Source organism: Thamnophis sirtalis, unplaced genomic scaffold (genome assembly GCF_051295495.1).
Source record: "Thamnophis sirtalis isolate CommonGarterSnake01/CBP01778 unplaced genomic scaffold, rThaSir2_p1.2 scaffold_12, whole genome shotgun sequence".
Classification (NCBI taxonomy): domain Eukaryota; kingdom Metazoa; phylum Chordata; class Lepidosauria; order Squamata; family Natricidae; genus Thamnophis; species Thamnophis sirtalis.
In genome coordinates, this window is record NW_028261392.1 from 58,051,892 (window position 1) to 58,071,418 (window position 19,527).

A 19,527-nucleotide genomic window follows, 5' to 3' on the forward strand; every position below is an offset into this window, starting at 1 on the left:
CTAATATCAAAAAGCTGCTCGTTTCCCTGACAGCAAATTACGTTTTTATCTCAATGACATTTTTTTAAATTGTAAATTCAAACAAATCGAGGAACTCCTCCCATATAACAATAAATCAGATCGGGGTTTTTTGCTCCATTTTTAATGCTGATTTTAAAAACATGGCATGGGGGTGACCTTATAACATATTCAGGAAGATGATAAACAGATACTCTTAGGGCACGCAGAAACAACTTCCTCAAGAATGAAAATGACACTTACTGGTCAAGATTTGAACAATGACAAGACAGAAGCTAATACATACACATCAGGGATTATTTGCATCATAGAGCAACAGTAAAAAAAAAGTCTACAAATAATTAAGCATTAATATATTGGAAGAGTTTAGCTGCTTTGATTTAATCACTGACAAATAGAACAAATCTTTCACTGAAAATATTCTGAACATTCCAGTTTCAAAAAGGTTATCTGCAACATTTATCAGCATATTTGAGTATATGAAGATTACTCTCATACCTGGGAACTGCCACTAAATCCAGAAGGTTGGCTATATTCTGTAGAATCAATAATGCTACTGTAAAAAAAAACAATATGCATGAACAATAATAGTTAATAACAATAAAAAATTTCTGAGTTTTAATTTATCTAATAATACGACTAAGAAAAAGTTTTATTGGAAGTTCTAAGGAGGAAAACTTCCTAGTGAGCCGCAGTGGCACAGTGCAGCACTGCAAGCTACTTCTGCTGATTGTTGGCTGCCTGCAATTTGGCAGTTCAAATCTCACCAGGCTCAATTTGACTCAGCCTTCCACCCTTCCGAGGTGGGTAAAATGAGGACCCAAAAATTGTTGGGGGCAACATGCTGTCTCTGTAAACCACTTAAGAAAGGTCTGGAAAGCACTACGAAAACACTATATAAGTCTAAGTGCTATTGCTAGTCTTTTTGAAGATGAGATTGGAATTAATAGGTAGTCCTCAACTTACAACCATAATTGAGTGCAAAATTTCTGTTGCTAAGCAAGGCAGTTGTTAGATGAGTTTTGTCCCATTGTGCAAATCTTTTTGCCACCATTGTCAAGAAAATCACTGCAGCTGTTAAGTGAATCATGTGGTCGTTAAAATGAATCTGGCTTCCCCATTAACTCTGCTTATCAGAAGCTGGGTGGGAAGTTACAAAGGCTGATCACATGACTCCGGGACAATGCAACTGTCGTAAATACATGATAGTTGTCAAGCATGCCTATTTCGATCATGTGACCATGGGGATGCTGCAATGTGAAAAACCCGTCATGTCGCTTTTTCCAATGCCGCTGTATCTTCGAACAGTAACAAAATGAATGGTTGTAAATCGAGGAGTACCTGTATAGAAATTTAAGTTGCTATTAAATATGGTTGTGAGCAATACAACCACCTGTAATTTTGTAGAGGCAGAATTTGGCTGCTGAAGTGAATGGAGTCTTTTTGCTAGTGGAGGCTCTGTTCCAGAGGTGGGTTCCTACCAGTTCGCACCTATTCGGTAGAACCGGTTTGTCAAATCTACCAAACCGGTTAGAAGAGGTTCCACCAGTGGACCCGGAAAGCAGGCCACACCTACAGAAGAGGTTCCAAAATTTTTTGAAATCCTCCACTGGTCCTTGGATATGATTATTCTACACTATCATGCTCCTATTTATAAAACTCAGTGCCTCTGTGAAAGGTAAGGATGACTACTGCGTTTGTGGTGCAATCAGAACATTGCGTGTGTCGAAGTTGTTTTAACGCAAACCAAAGATGCTTTTTAAAAAACAAGTTTACATCATATTCTTATGCATGCCAGTGCTGTGTGTGAGGTAATTTAAGGTGGTTCTGACAAGCGTCGCTGGTATCTTCATATCCGGTCACATGGGTGGCAAGCCACTCCCATCCGGTCACATGGGCGGCAAGCCACTCCCACAAAGGAGGCCACAACCATAGAGTAGGTTCGAACAATTTTTGAAACCCACCACTGCTCTGTTCATCTTACTCCCTGCTACGCACTCTCAATCCATTTGCAAATATTACTTTATAACTCATACTACTATCACTTTCTCAGTGTAGGTAAAAATAGCAATCTTTTTAAACAATATATTTAATAAACATTGAAAACAATACTCCAACGAAGATGGGCCTGGAAGAGTGTTGTGGCTCGTCAGCTGCCAGCAGAGCTAGCTGCAGAGTCAGACAAGGCGCAGGAGGAAGGAGAGCCTGGGCCAGCTTGGGAGCCTTTGGAAGGCTCTGATAAGGGAACAGCATCAGAGACAGCGGCAGGGCCTTGTGTCCTCCCATAGGTGGAGAGGCAATTGTCTTTGGGGCCTGAGCTGAGCGAGGGGGAGGAACAGGCGGGGCCCATTCCTGATGAGTGTATGTGCAGAGAGGAAAAGAGAGAACAGCAAAGGAAAGCAGTAAACCGGCTCTCAAGGAAAAGTCAATGTGGGCATTAGCCAGCCCCTCCCTGGCTGGGAAATAAATAGTAGGGGGTTGGGAGTGGCCAATTGACCCATTTGCTTTTAGGATACAGAAAGCAATTCAGATTTCTTGGCCAGGTCTTTTGGGGCTAATTACATTTTTGTTTATCCATGTGAATAAAAGACTGTTCCTACCCTATTTGAAAAGGGGTTTGTTTTAATCGCAAGAAAGCTGCTTACATTACTTGCTAAGGCTGGGTCAAAACGCTGACACAGTATTATTACAAAGCCCTAATTAATATCCCCCTCCTCTCCCCCACATCTGGGACTGTTGGAACATTTTTCTATCCAATGTACTGCCTATCCCTAGAGACAGTTACTTTGCTAACTATACAGAATACCTTTTAACTGAGGTGATCTCTAATTTGTGAAAAAGAATTAAAGACGACATTAAAGTACTCACTCACGCAAAATCTCCTGCTTTGTTGCTTTTGCATACAGAATACTAATAGCCTATGGGTGAAACATCCCAGACTTTATAGATTTAAAACATCTACAGTGTTATAGATGTATCACCTTTGTATTAAGTAATTTCTATCAATGTTTGCTTCTTCATAAACTATGCTTTAAGACAGGTTAATATGGAGTACCACAAGGACGGAAAGAGTGGGGAAAAAAGATGTAAAGTGGTTTTCACTGTATTGTTTATGGCTTCTGTACAAACTTCAAAAACGGGTTGAAAGATTAGAATTGGACTGAGTACAAGCACACCACTTTTCGCCATTAAAGCAGACAATTGTATTGTACAATTTGTCAGGGACCCTCATAAATCATTAAAAGAACATGTAAAGCAAGAGGATCTTTTTTTTTCAGGTTCGCATGCCTGTTTCAATAAACAGCAGAGAGGTGCAGGCACTCCTTTTAAAAAATCATTTGTAAAACATATGTACATCTAATTCAACTGAAATTTGGTTACCTGTGTGAAGGGGATGGCGCTTCAAACTGGGGCACAGTGCTGTCTTCGCTGACTGGTGAATACAAGCCACTCATTTCCTGGAATAAATATAGAGCCACACCACAAATAAATAATTTGATATTTATATCCTTTTGATAATTTTATATTTTTTATCAAAGTATTTGTTATTACTCGTCATCAAGTCAATTTTACCCCTAGTGACCACACTGATAGATTCTCTCTATGATAAACTTCTAATGGTATGCCACTCACCATTATACCCTCCACCTGGCTATTTTTTTTCCTTCCACCTTTACCAGCTTTAAAGCTTTTTCCAGATGTCTTTGCCTGAAATCTCTAAAATCAAAACATTACACTCATTTTTATTGCAGCTATTTTTTCCCCCCAAAGGTGCTTTTTCAAGGGGCAACTGGACTTTGTTTTTCTTTGAAGACGTCTCGGTTCTCATCCAAGAAGCTTCTTCAGCTGTGAATGGATGGTGGGGAATGGAAGGGTTTATATTCCTTGCAGGCAGCTGGTCATTTGCATTCTTTTAGTGTTGTTGAGGCCACTTAGAGTTTTATTTGTTCCCCGGGGTCACCTGAGTAGTGCAAATGGATGTGGCGCCTTCTTGAGTGGCAGGATGTTTTCTGCTAGATATTCTGTTCTGACACCCCCCCCCTCATCCTACACCAAAGCACGCCGAGACAAAGATACTTCAAGGATTTATTAACACACAGACCAGACCTTGGCAGCAATCCAGCACAGACCAATCCTTGGCAGCAATCCAGCACAGACCAATCCTTGGCAGCAATCCAGCACAGACCAGACGTTGGCAGCAATCCAGCAGACTAACCTTGGCAGCAATCCAGCCTGCCAAGCTAGCCACGAGAGTTCTCCAGCTCTAGTAAATATGTTGACTCCTGCACAATCATTCCTTTTATAGTCTTGAGAGGAGCCTAATTACCACCAGCTGAGTGCAATTATCTCCTGTAACTGCGTAAGTGTTCCTTACGCCTATTAGCTCTCCGTTGCTGGGCATCCAGGACCAACTCCCTTGTCTCCTCCCCACTGCTCCAATGCATGACGTCAGGATCACACTCAGGCGCCTTCTGGTGGCCAACCAGCCTCTCTGCACCCTGCTTGGAGTCAGAACCCTGTCCAGGGTCCTCCACATCCTCCAAACCCGACTCAAAAGGCCCCTCGCTGTCGGAGTCTGGTGGCAGCTCCAACGGTTCCTGCTGGGCCACAACATATTCATTCACTGTTGAACAGAGGCCAGGTGGTTGGGGATGAGTCTGAGTGGTCTGTGACCCAGAGAACACAGATAGATCTCCAAATGGCTTCAAGGACTCTATGGGAGGCAAATGACCAGCTGTCTGCAAGGAATATAATTTTTTCCATTACCACCATCCAATCAGAGTTCAAGAAGCTTCTTGGGTAAGAAAAGAAAATAAAGAAAAGAAAAACAAGAAAGTCCAGTTGCCTCTTGAAAAAACATCTTTGGGACAATTGTGACCTGGATGACTGAGAATCTCCATAGACATTTAGCTTTTTTCTCCTTTTATATTTAACAGAGCAATATTTAAAATTACTGTGCTTCCTTCAGAATTTACTGAAAAGGAGGCTGGAAAAGCTCTCATTTGAGTTGTTTAAAACTAATAAAATAAACCACGTTGGCTATTACCATTTCAAATGTAGAAATGTTAATCCATGAATATAGTTATGTTAATTTATGTTAATGCAAAAATTATACTTAAATGTTATCAGAAAAAAAATAGGTTTGCTTAGTTTGCTGAAATTTATATGGTTAGGGTTAAGCCTAACTGAATGAACACTTAGCACTCTTACATTGGAAGAGTAACAAACTGAATTCACACCAATGACACGATTTCCTCTTCTTTGCTGTACATCTCAGTATATCTTTCAAATAACTCTAAAACAGGGGTGTCAAACTCGCGATGACGCGTCGTCACATGACGTATCACAACTTCCCCCCCCTTCGCTAAAACAGGGGTGGGCATGGCTAGCCATGACGCATCTGGCCCGCGGGCTGAGAGACACCCGTTCTAAAACTATCCAATACACAAGTCCAGATTTCAGCCCAATGGAAGATTACAGATGGAAGAGCTCATTCTGCTACTGAGTTTCAAGTTTAATAAAATTTGTATGCCGCCCACTCCCATTGGGACTCTGGGCGGCTACTGAACCACACTATTGTCATCAAAGAAGAATTTCTGAATAAAACCTGAATTAGAATTATTGCTCTTATTTTTATCACTTTTTCCAAAGAAGGTAAAATACCACACAAGCTTAGGAAAGCTTAATTAGATACGTTACATCTCTCTCACTGGAAAAAAGTGTTCCTTGGTTAATTTACGTTTAATGTGTGCCTATAATTATAACTTTTTTGTGATGTAATTTTATACGGCTGTGTTTTGCACGTAGATATCTATACCATGTGAACAAGACCAATCACAAAGGTCTTTCCAACTAAGACCCTATGACCTTTTGATGTTTCAATCATATGGGGCCATGCAATGTTGATAGAGTATCATACCACTGTGGGTGCATAGAGAAGAATGAGGTTGCATACAGGTACTCCTCAACTTACAACTGTTAATGGAGCCTGCCCATCACAGTCCCAAGTTGTGACGGTTGTAAAACCAGTCAGTCATGTGACCAACCCGAGCTTACCAACCTTTTTGTGATGGTTGTTAAATGAACCAATGGCTTGCCATGTTTTTGCCAAAACCTGAAAGTGCCAGCCTTCAGGAAAAACATTGTAAAACATGATCACACAACTGTGATAAACCGAAAATGGATGTAAGTGCAGCCATTTTGCTAAGCTCATGAAGTTTAGTCATGTGGCTGCAGAGGTGGGGGAAACCATAGGAACTTTGCATCTGGATTGTAAGTAGTCCAAAGGTGGGTCTGCCGTAAGTTCCACCAGTCGTAAGTTATAACTGTACAAAAGGCATTTATGCTAACATTTTAAAGCTTTCAAATAATCCACTAGACTACAAGTAGCCCTCAACTGATTATTTAATACAGGGGTGTCAAACTCATGTCATCGTGGCAGCATCACGTGACATATCGGGACTTTTCCCCTCTTCGTTAAAACGGACATGGGTGTGGCCAGTGCCGCGAGTTTGACAGCCCTGATTTAATGCATTCATTTTACAAAAAATTGCAGAGTCCCCACGGTTATATAATCAAAATTCAAACTGGCACGCATTTACAACTGCAGTGTCTCGGGGTCATTGGAATGGCATTAGCAATCTTCCCAGAGGCCTTCCAACAAGCAAAGTCAGTGGGGAGAGTTGGATTTGTTTAATGACATGTTTCACTTAATGATGATTCATTTAATGATAACTGTAATCAAATACGACATGACTTATTTAGCCACTGTATCACTTAACAACAGATGTTCAAGTCCCAATTGTGGTCATAAGTTTAGAACTAGTCCTCGACACATGACCCCAATTGGGACTGGAATTTCAGTTGCTAAGCAATGCAGTTTTAAGCAAGTCATAACATACCGGACTTGATTTGACAGCCATTTTTACTGCAGTGGTTGTGAATCATATGGTTGCTAAGTGAATCACATGGTTGTTAAGTTTCTCCAATTGTCTTTGCTTGCCAGAAGCCAGCTGGAAAGGTTGCAAATTATAATCATGTGACCGCAAGATGCTGCCACCGTCATAAATATGAGCCAGATGTCAAGCACCCAAATTGCAATTACTTGAGGCTTTATAATTGACAGAATTGTGGATGTGTGGGAAACTCATAAAAAGTTAATTCTCCACCTTTACACTTGCCATCAAGCATGATGCAATCATTTTGATGCCTATTAAAATAAAAACCTGCTTGTTGCAATGATTGTCGAGAGCTTTTACCTCTACTCGTTTAATATCTTCTTCCAAAACACTCAGCTCCTTCTGGATTTGCTCTAACTGCTGTAGATTAAAAGAAAGATTTTAAAAATATAAGTTAAACCGGCAGGGCTCTCATAAATTACTTGCGACAGAAAAAGAGGTTGTGGGCACAATAAATGGTAAAAGAACCAAATGCAGCAATGTATTTTTAGGTATGCATTCTACTAGCAGACAGAGCAACATCGAAATGATGAAATATTATCAAACATTATGTTCTTCACCATCAGTTACAAGCACAGCCAATGTTAATAAATAAAATTTGCTTAACAGCCATTTAAAAAAAAACACAAGTAATACGGCAGTCCTTCGGATTTGAAGACGACGTATTGTTGTTGCAGTTCATCTGTGGACATAGTTTTGCAGTTCACTCAAAATCTAGCATACTGGGGAGGGGGGAGGGACAATTCTATTGTCACAGTAACTATGGGTGTTACTTTGTGACACAACTTATGGTTTTCTGTTCTGACCCCCCTCATCCTACACCAAAGCACGCCGAGACAAAGATATTTATTAACTCATAGGCTAGACCTTGGCAGCAATTCAGACAGACTAGATGTTGGCAGCAATCCAGCACAGACTAACCTTGGCAGCAATCCAGTCTGCCAAGCTAGCCACGAGAGTTCTCCAGCTCTAGTAAATACGTTGATTCCTGCGACGAGCCTGTGGAAAGTCATTCCTTTTATAGTCTTGAGAGGAGCCTAATTACCACCAGCTGAGTGCAATTACCTCCTGTAACTGTGCAACTGTTCTTTACGCCTATTAGCTCTTCGGTGCCGGGCATCCAGGAACAACTCCCTTGTCTCCTCCCCACTCCTCCCATGCATGACGTCAGGATCACACTCCCTTGTCTCCTCCCCACTGCTCCAAGGCTCAGGCGAGGTGGCCAACCAGCCTCTCTGCGCCCTCCTCGGAGTCGGAACCCTGTCCAGGGTCCTCCATATCCTCCAGAGCTGACTCATAGGGCCCCTCGCTGTCAAGAGTCTGGTGGACGCTCCAACGGCTCCTGCTGGGCAACAACAGTTTTCTATCAGGCTTCATTGCCTAGGGCTAACCAACAGGTTCTGTCAGCAACTGCAGTTTCTAGCTCCTTTGGCTCCATATCAGAATCACAGTGTCTTTGTAGAGCTTGTGTGGTCGACCTCAAGGTCTCTTCCCAGACTCCACTATACTGTAGAGCAACTGATGAGGTATATCCCTTCTAAGGATGTGTCCCACACATCTCATCTGAGCTCTGATAACCAAGCATTCAATGCTGGTGGACTCTGCACAATCCAAGACCCTCCAAATTGGATACATGATTTTGTGAATAAATGCCAAAGATTGGAGAGCATGCATCTAAAATTTCTCTTGTTATTTGCCATGCCTTCAGTACAGAGTCCAGAACTTACATCCATATAGAAGGGAAGGGCTAACCACAGCTCTGCTCTGTTGAATTTGTTGATTGCACTAGAGTGTGCAATCCCTTTGGTGCCTTTGTCCAAAGATCCATCACTTAAGATGATCCTTCCCAAGTATTTAAACCTGTTTACATTTGTCAACTGGATGACTATGGAAAGGATGCACAAAAACCTTATAACCAACCGACACACTGCACGTAATGAAAGATGTTTTTATGTTATATGTTTTTGTCTATGTTTGTTTAAAAATAAAATAAAAACTTCTTTATTAAAAAAAAGAGATAGACTGAATTGGCAAGCAGGAGAATTTGAAATTATTACTTAATATAAAGCATAATGCAGCAAGTACTTATAATCCAGGATTAACTTCTCTGTACTTTAGAATATACAGCTGTGCATTTAAAACATCTAGCAATATGAACAGTTTGCTGCTCCATGTTAATACTGTACAACATATATTAGTTGCACAGCATGTATTAGTAATTAGTATAACTGTTTTTCCTTAGAGTAGACCTAATGACTGTATAGTCATGCCTAATTTAAAGTTCATTTAGTTCAATGAGAGTTTTCTTAAGTATTGTCAGGTACGGATACAAGTCTAATCGTACTTCTTTTGTTTTACCTACTCCTATTGTCCAAAGAAGCCAATAAGATTTTTTTAACATTATGTCTGAACCTGAATTCCAGAATGGCAAACTAAGAAACTGCACATGGCCTAAATTTGTGGTTTGTGAGGAAAATAATTAACCAAGGATCCTGGACTGAACATAATTTCAAACAAAATCAAGAGAAATCCAGCAAGAGTCATCAGACAACATGCACTACCATGCTTCTTTAGATATATATGATTGTTACATTGAGCCACTGATTAGCTATTTATAAAAAAAACAGTAAGATCATTCATACATGTTTTGTAATACTATACATGTATATTGCCTTATATAGTAAGATGATGTTATGCAGCAGGCATACAAGCTATTTGCAGAAAGCAAAGTAGGTCATGTTACCTCTCTCTTATTTCTCCTGGCAACCTTGAGGAATTCCATCAAAATCTGTAGCTGGGCAGCATGAGACTCCTGTAACAATAAGTTGTGATAAACAGGTGGAAAAAGGAAATTGGTAAGCAAAGAGGCATTTAAGACACTGGCATTCTATGTACAATATTTAAGTATGGATATATACATATTTGAATCACAAACTGCTAACTGTAGTGACATTGAGAAAACAAACGGTTTATCCACAACTTAAAATCCATTTCAAATCATAGTTTCATATCTTGTATTATGAAATAATCATGTTTGTAGAGATTCTGCTCTAAGGAATTCAAAACACTAGGGAAGCAGCTCATATTCTCCTAATTAGTTCTTACCAATACTAGAGGCAATAAGGAAAACACCAAGCAAAACAGAAAATAATATTCTGTACTAGCCAAAAACTGTGTACACTATGTGCACAATTATTAGGCAAGTGAGTATTTTGACCATATCATCCGTTCTATTCATATTTCCCAACTCCAAGCTGTATAAGCCTGAGTGTTTAATGGATATAAGCAGATCAGGTGATGTGTATTTGAGTAATGAGGGATGGTGTGGCCTAAGGAGATCAACACCCTATATATCAAGGTGTGCATAATTAATAGGCAACTTCTTTTCTTCAGGCAAAATGGGCCAAAAAGAAATTTAACTGACTCTGAAAAGCCAAAAATTGTAAAACCTCTTTCAGATGGATGCAGCACTCTTGAAACTGCTAAGATATTGGGGTGTGATCACAGAACCACCCAACGTTTTGTTAAAATTAGTCAACGGGGTCACAAGAAACACGTTGAGGGAAAAAAGATGCAAATTAACTGTCAAAGATTTGAGAAGAATCAAATGTGAAGCTACCAGGAACCCATTATCCTCCAGTGCTGTCATGTCCCAGAACTGCAATCTTTCTAGAGTGCCCAGAAGTATAAGGTCTTCATTGGTCAGAAACATGGCCAAAGTAAGGATGCACCCAATTTCCTCCGCCGCAGGAAGCTGTTAAGGTGCGGCGGCTTTAGGGCACGTCTGGGATAATCCCGGCGATGCGGCTCACATTCTGTCGTCTTGCCTGCCTCGTCGCCTTAAAGCCTCTAGGAATCTCGGCTGCAAATGGGAGCACATCATCCCTGCACGCCCAGGAGTCGGACAAGCCTCTTCGGCCCAGAGGCAAGGACCGTGAGCCCTGCCTCCTTATGAAACTGACCAGCAGACTCGATGGCCGGCAGTCCGATAATTTAGGAATTTAGAGTATCCAATTAATCGAATTAAAAAGCAATTATTAGTATCTCAAGGAGCCAAAAACCAGTGCTTGGACCAGGAGACTGAGAGGAAACTGGGAGCCAATAGGGAAGGATGGTGACTTTAAGAAAATTCCCTCAGTCTCTGGACCAATCAGGCTGTGACTTAACCCTGTTGTAACCCCTCCCACCGAGCTGCAGGAAAACAAGGGTGCTTATATTGGTCACTGTTTTTTTTTAAATGTCAGAAATGTTTATATGTAGATTTTGAGTTTAGCTTAGTTGCATAATAATTCAGCACACTAATAGTTGCCCAATAATTGTGCACACATTGATATTCTCCTAAGAAAGCCAAAACCTCATTAACATTTCAGATTGACTGAGAGCACTGCAGTTGTTCAATAATAAACTCAATCCTCCAAAATACAACTTGCTTAATAATTGTGCACCCAATGTATTTTGAGAAAATACCATTCCCTCCAAATGTTGCAATGAAACATATGGCATAATATTTATTTCATACCATTTTTTTCTTCTATGGAACAAAAAAGGAAACACAAGCCATATACAGACAAGTATAAATTCATTTGGATATTGTCAAGGAATCCATTCCAGGAATTGCTAATATACAACATACCACAACACAAGACATCATGGGAAAGCTGGGAATGCACTCAACAATTTTGGGACATTTATAGATAAAGGAGCCCTTCTGCTCAAGATGTTGATAATAAAATATATGCTTGAAATTATTTGTTCAAATATTTTTATCATCATATGAAACCTAGTGAAATAATGCATTTGCTATATGTCTAAAATGTCTTATGAAAGCCAACAGATTATGACTTCATTTAAAACTGAATAATGAAGGGGATGCTAACTTTTCTCAGCCATGTCACAATCTTGTATGATGGACTAGAGAACACCCTGCTACTTTAAAAGATCACATAAGGCCATCAAAATCTCATAATGCATTTTTTAAATAAAGTAAAGCATTTTATTCTGATGATGGTAGGACCATCAACTGGGTATTCAAGGACCATTTAGGGCATTTAGACGCTAAGTTTCTGGTCTGTACATTGGTCCCTCAACCACACTGGCAAAAAGGGTAATAAGTTTCATTAAAAGAAATATATTGTTTTATAATATATATCTACTAAAAGATTAGAAAAAAGCTTACTGCCTCCAGTTGTTTTTTCTTCTGCACCAGAAGTTCCAACATTAAGTTAACATTGGCCAAATCAAGATTGTCTTGGTCTGTTCCCAACAAATCTTGAAATATTTGCCACCTGTGCCCATTCTAAAGAGAGGGGGAGGAGAAAACAAATAATAATAACATGTTTTAGAGCCTTAATTCAATATAGCATAGACATTTCATAATAGCATAAATCAATCACAGTAATCCAATATAAGCATACCACTCTGAGAAAAATGGTAAGAAAAGGATAAACTTAATTCTGGCTACTTTTTTCTTTTTCACTATTTGCGGAAGCAATGTCCAATCTTCTTGAGGTGAATCAGGACATGCATTACTGCAGTTGTGCAGAATCCCATACTTTGCTGTAGAAATGAGCCCTGAATAATATAATCCCAAACTTATACCACTTCCTTCCTTCACTCCCATATCCTCAAAATATTCTTTGGAACAATCAACTGTTATTAGAGCTTCAGTTATGCAATTCAGATCCAGAGAGGACTCCAAAGTCATGCACATCTGACAGAATCTCTCACGTCTCCAGTTTCACTTGCAATCCCATACAAAATACTATGCTTAAACTCCCAGATGCAGCTAGATTGATGAATGGGCATGAACAGATACATGCTGAAGAAGGGGGGAAAGCCCAACAGCATGTGCAGAATGTTCTAGAAGTTATTTAAGTAACTTATTTGGGTAATTAGATATGTAGTGGAAACTGTGATATTTCAGATGAAATGTTAATGCATCTATCTGTTTCAACATGTAGGGAAACAAAAGAATGTGGTCTCTTGTTCCAAAGAAAAGTTTAACAGAAACTGTATATGTTTACTTTAATATGAAAGTAAAATCTTTTAACCAAACTGTTTCAATTTCTTGTGTAAGTACAATGCTAACAGTCCAAATACAATAATGTTAGCATTAGTCCATAGCTATACAATTACATTTAGCATCTGTTTATGATTATCACCTAAATTTCAACAAAAATTGTTCACATATTTACATTTGTGAATAAACTATTTCAATAATATACTCGATGTGCTTAAAAGCTATGATCTCATGACAGATTAATTCAGTATGGCCCCAACTTGCTGGTTTTTTATAAGTCCATAAAGACCAAGCTATGTGCCAAGGCCTGGGGCTACAAGTGTGTGCAGACCCACTTAATGGTTAATGTAGTTATTATAATGAGTGATTTATTCTTGGCTCCTACATATTTTTTTAATATTATTAGTCACTAATAATTATTAGTCACTTCATGAGATAAGTAGCCAAATTAAATAAATATACAAATAAATGTTTCTTGGAAGAATCTTAGAATCTATCTGAATGGCATAAGCATACCACATTCACCTAAGTTCTCAAAAGAAAGATATAGATGTTGCGTTATGATATGTCCCCCATGCATTGTTTCATGTGATTTCCCTCTTTATACATGTTATAATGACTGATGTTTGCAGTTACACTGGCCACCATGCCACATGTGACTTCTCATTATATACCACCAGATACTTCCTATCGGTATCAAAGCTTAACCAGGAATTTAACTCATGGGCCATCTTATATAATGATCTGAACTGGAATGGTTCAAGACTTCAATCTCCTGTAGATAATTTGAATTTCACAGAAAAAGACCTGACTATGTAAATGAGAAGTGTACTATCAGTTTTAATATTACTGATATTCTTAGCTAAGTCTTATAAAGCATAACTTTCACGATTATCTCATTGTCATAACTTGTAGTAATTACAAACTGCACTGGAAAATACAGAACATTTTGAATCTATATTCACAAATTTATCAAAACCATTATTACTGTATATTAAAGGGTAAAGTTAGACTATATAATGAAAATCCCAAATAACCCTTGGTTACGCAGCTTAATTGAGTTGTCTGTCAATGAAACAGACATTCTCAAATGCTTAGAACATAGGAATACCATGCACTCCGTCCCTCAATCCCCAAAATAAGAAAATGAAAGAAAGAAGATTGGGACATACGGTGCTACTCACTGAATGGTCCAATTTGAATCTCTTTTCCTCAAATCTTTGCTTCTGTTTAAGGATGAGCTCATTCACTACAGGAAAAAAAAGATCTATGTAGTACATTTTAAGATGATAGATGAAAGTGTCTTAGAAATACATGCATACTAAGAAGGTCAAAGGAGTAAATTTGAACACTGCGCTTTTATTAATTCAGTAAGATTAAACACAACAGAGCAACAAATATTATTACTCACTTGCCAATCAGAATAAAAAGATTTCCTTTTTTTTCCTGTAAAATGTATACTGTACGTACAGTATTTTTAATTTATACAGCAGTATTGATGAATAGTGTCACTCATTTTATTTCAGAAAACTATAAAGTACATCAAAATAAGATGCATCTTCACCATTCTGTAACTGGTTCATCAAATGTGACCATTAAATGCATTCAGATTTGTGGGTGTCCAGCCTCGTCTAACAACCAAGACATCATAGATCTAGCGCATTTAAATAAAAAATATTTGGTGAAAATAAATCACACCATTATTATCACACCTTGGGATTACTGTAAGCATTCTACCTGGGTTTCACTTAAACAAGCTCCAAAGCTACCATTGGTAAAGAATGTGACATCCATTATGCAAGTGAATCTGCTCAATACTGACAGGGAGAGGATACTGAGACTCTCATACCTACAAATATTCAAAGGGACACGGGCCTTAAGGCTCTTCTTTGATAGCCTCCATCATATTTGGTACCCCTATTATTAGCTTTCAAGGAAGCAATCTTGTTTTAGCAAGCACTTGAAGGCTGTTTAATAATTTGGTAGCTATGCATATTCTAGAATTTGGATTTTGTTGTAGTTATTGTGATTTCATGCTTTTTGATATTACTTTTTACTCCTTGAGTAAATCAAGGAGATTGAAGCTCATCTAATATGTAGGAATATTAAAAGCTACATTTTAGTGTACACAATAGTCTACTTACAGCAGATGTTACCTATATCAAAATACTGTATTTTTCGGACTATAAGATGTTCTGAAGTGTAAGACGCACCTAACTTTTCGGGAGGAAAACAAGAAAAAAAAATCTGCCTCCCAGCAATTTGCCTCCTTGCAGCAAACAGCGTGGTCAGCTTCAACACGCTCTGATTTAGCACAAGCAGCTGATTGGCGGTTGGACTGGCCTCCCGGAATACCTATCAGCTGTTCCAGGCGGCGGTGATCGCCGCCACCCATTGCCGCCTCCACACACCTCATTTCCGGCCTCCACACATCCCGTTTTCAGCCTCCATGCACCCCATTTTCAGCCCGTTCCAGGCAGCGGGAATCGTTGCCACTTGGAATGGGCTGAAAATGGGATGCACAGACGCCAAAAATGGGGTGTGTGGAGGCGGTGATAGGTGGCAAAAACAATGGGCGGTGCTGGCAATGGGCGGTGCCAGCGCCGATGGGCAGTGGTGATCCCCACAGCCTGGAACAGCTGAATGGCAGCATTCCTGGAGGCAGATCCAACCGCCACTCAGCTGCTCATGCTAAATCAGGCTGTGCTAAAGCTGACCACGCTGTTTGCAGTTTGCTGCAAGGAGGCAAATTGCTGGAAAGCAGAGGCTGAAGGGTGGAGGTTGGTGGGTAGGCGGGGCTTCAGCAACATTCGCTGTGTAAGATGCACAGACATTTTCAGTCACTTTTTTTTGGAGGGGGGGTGCGTCTTATACTCCAAAAAATAAGTACAATTTCCCCCCATCATATACAGAAGGTTCTTAACATTGCTCTTTTAATAAGTCTACTACTTTAACTATTGTCAAATGTACAAAATGGACGTATTTGCACGATATACAACCAAATTACATAATTGCACTTTTTCCTACCCTCCATATTAGTTTCATGTATGTTTCTCCTATTCACATAATCAAAAGGAAGAATAAACTCTAATCCAGTTTTATTTTTTCCTATTTCCGATGTATTATTATATGAAACATAAATAATTGTTTAAAATAAATTATTGACCAGCAATCTGGGGGCTTGCAAGCTCACTCGCAAACAGTCCAAGATCAGAAAAAACTATTATCAAACCACTATACAAATACCACTATTTCCAAAAAATGAGCAGAAAAAAGTTTGTAAACCCATCTCGGGTTTACAAGAGAATTGAGTCATAGGCACTATGGTTTAATACGTTTTTTTGGCGAGTATACAATTCATTTAGCATAAGGCTATTTTGATCTTCACCCCCCTCTCTTCACATCTCAAAATGAAATATGACTTAAGAATTATTAAATTATTTGGTTACCAAGAGTTTTCAATTTGTTGCTTTCACAATCACGGTCCACCACAAACTCTCTTAACTTAATCACTTATTGTTTTGCAAAGCTAGTTTTTATATAGCAATAGCAATAGCAGTTAGACTTATATACCGCTTCATAGGGCTTTCAGCCCTCTCTAAGCGGTTTACAGAGTCAGCATATCGCCCCCAACAACAATCCGGGTCCTCATTTTACCCACCTCGGAAGGATGGAAGGCTGAGTCAACCCTGAGCCGGTGAGATTTGAACAGCCGAACTGCAGTCAGCTGAAGTAGCCTGCAGTGCTGCATTTAACCACTGTGCCACCTCGGCTCATATCACTGAATACCTGATAGATATTCAGATATTACATATCCATGAATGTAGTCTATGTTGTACAAAATCAACAGAAGTATGTGAAACATAATAAAGAAATAAACACGCAGAAATAAAAGTTGTTATTGAGAAAGTTACCAAGATATGATTGAAGCCTGTATTAGTGAACATTAAAACTTACCTAAAAAGTTGGGATACAGATGATCAATGTTATCCACAACGTAATTACATTTGGGACATCTATTGTTATCTTCTAGGCTTTGATGAATACATTTGTAACTGTTCAAGAAAAGTAACAGAACAGTGAAAACTACTGCAGAAATTTATTAAGATATGCTTTTGAATGTGATACATTACATTCTGTTTGTTAATTGAGGAATTGGAGCTGTGATACCAGGTGGTTGGGTACTAAAGTTAGATCAAATCAATGAAGCATCTTCAAGTTCTGGGCAACTTTTTTTTATAACTAATATTACTTTGTTGCAAAAAGCAACAAAATATTGGATGTTAATAGGCAGTTTTAAAATATTATTGGTTGCAGATTTATCATCTTCAAAGATATTTTCATAACATACAAAAGTGGAGAAAGAATTGTATGCATCCAAACTTTCGAAGAGACACACCACTTCAAAAAAATAAGCTTTTAAGGGTAAGAATTTTGAAAACCAGTGACAGCTTTGAAGAATTCATAGTCACTTATAAGAATCTGAAGCATGTGTCGTGTCCTGCTTCATCCACCTAATTGTTTTCATATGTTTTAATAGTTATTTGTTTAAAGCTATGTCAGTACTACCATTCAGAAATAGAAAATGTTTTGTGTTATCTCCAATGAATACTGAGTTAAAAAGGTGCATTTAACAAAATAACTTTAGTTCACACATTTTCATTTTATAACTAAATCTCTCTTGTTAAACAGGTTTATCAAGCAACCTTACCAGAAACTGTGTCCACATTTTGTCATGTAAGCTTCTTCAATCATATCAAAGCAGATGGGGCTTGAAAGGGAAAGAAAAGGATATAAATATCAATGGAAACTTTTAAACAAACATTGTTTCTTTTAGTGGTAAAAAAGAGGAAGAGCGAAGGGAATGAATCCAATAGTTGATAAAACTCTTGTTACACACTACCAGCATTGAGAGGCTTTTGTTAATCTCTTATTAATAGAAAGCCCAGAGACCAAAAGTTAGTCATTTATATGATTTAAAATCTAAAGAAAAATCTAGAAAAATAGGCTGAGACATAAAAGATGCAATACAAAAGGCATTCAAATACACATCCAAGTTACTTCTTTATGTATATATCTGGAAAAAGTAATTGATAGAAGTTATCTCAGGTTCTATACTTAAAATTTAAATAGGAAAATGGTTAAAAATGAGGAAATAATGCTTTTTAAAAGTAATTAAATTACTTAAAATTTAAAATTAAATTACTTAAATTATGGCAAAAAGCGTATCCAAGCAAAATACTTCTTTTGCAAAATAATGATGGAACTACATAAAAAAATATACTAAAAACAACCCAATTTTCCAGGTCAGTATCAAGAACTAGTTGAAATCTTTGATGAAGGAATTCATTTTGAAAAATCAGAAAAACTCTAAAACACTCATTTATATATGTGTTTCTCTTTAAAAATTTAAGATTTTTTTTCAACTATCAACATTTTAAAATCTGAAAAGGGAGTAGCAGGTTTTTTTTCTAAGTGTACAAATTGTTAAAATATTGCAGTTAAAAAAACAGGGAATTCTCAAAAGGTTCATTTTAATTTCTTCACACATTCCAGAATTATTCCAATCAAAGCCATATTCAACAAAAACAGAATGCAATATAAAACAGCATGGACCACTTTCTCCTATAGTATAGAAACAGCAAAAACATCCACCAAAAGAAATATAAATACATTTTTTTTGCTAAACATCTTAGTTTGCTTACAATTTCAACAATGTAAACATTGCTTTTAAATATCCAAAAAAGTTTTCAGTCTTCTATGATCAAAGATCAAGACTAAACTCTCAGTTTAAAAGGGGGGGAGGGGTTCCTACCTGTGGATTTTACTCTACTAATAATAACCAACTTGGGGGAAGGCAGCTGAACTGGACAGATGCATAAATCCAAATGTCTGTTAAATCTCAACTGAAAACACTTATGAACATTTGTTTTAAGATTCATTTCACTGCAATTATTTAGATTAAAAATAAATAAATTAAAGCTAATAGTTCCAAACTACACATTGCTGCAATATTGCTTTGGTTAATTGTTCAAAGAAAACAAATATATAAAAGTTTAACATGGAGGTATAAGGTAAAAACCCACTGGTGATCCTTGTTCTCACGATATAGCATGACAAAAACACCACGAATCTACAAATACATATTCCCTGTGGTACTAAATCACCAAGTTATTATCTAGTTTAAAATGAAATTTAATCTGAAACAAAATGAGAATGGCAGTTATATCTTAAACAATAACTTTATTTAAATTTATTGTGACTGGAAAATTAATATACCTTCAAAGAAGTAGAAAGGAATCATTAATCAAAACCAGAAAACCTTTCCTTAAGATTGACATCTTTGCCTAAGAACTTTTAACTTTAAGGAATGGCTTGAAGAAAGAAGTTAAAAATAAATAACTGTTTTTTAAAATCTCTTTTCTAGGTAAGTTTGTAGAAAACATTACTAAATGTAAAGTAATTAAACACATTGAACACATAAAATAAAGAGTCTTCTTAAGGAATAATTTTTTTTCTGCAAAACAAATT

General features: G+C 37.8%; 1 protein-coding gene across 3 annotated transcripts in view; it reads right to left on the reverse strand.

The window, feature by feature from the left end:
- The window catches only part of COP1 (COP1 E3 ubiquitin ligase), a 104,351-nt gene that overhangs the window by 80,166 nt on the left and 4,658 nt on the right, over positions 1-19,527 (reverse strand). The window contains exons 2-9 of one of the 3 annotated variants that reach the window (XM_087726785.1): positions 17,708-17,767; positions 16,954-17,051; positions 14,169-14,245; positions 12,154-12,273; positions 9,721-9,789; positions 7,278-7,337; positions 3,400-3,476; positions 517-571 (exon numbers count right to left, since the gene is read on the reverse strand). In XM_087726785.1, the coding sequence (XP_087582911.1) occupies positions 517-571; positions 3,400-3,476; positions 7,278-7,337; positions 9,721-9,789; positions 12,154-12,273; positions 14,169-14,245; positions 16,954-17,051; positions 17,708-17,767 (616 nt within the window). Of the gene's footprint in view, positions 1-516; positions 575-3,399; positions 3,477-7,277; positions 7,338-9,720; positions 9,790-12,153; positions 12,274-14,168; positions 14,246-16,953; positions 17,052-17,707; positions 17,768-19,527 lie in introns of all 3 variants that reach the window. The other 2 variants (XM_087726786.1, XM_087726784.1) reach the window with 2 other exon arrangements.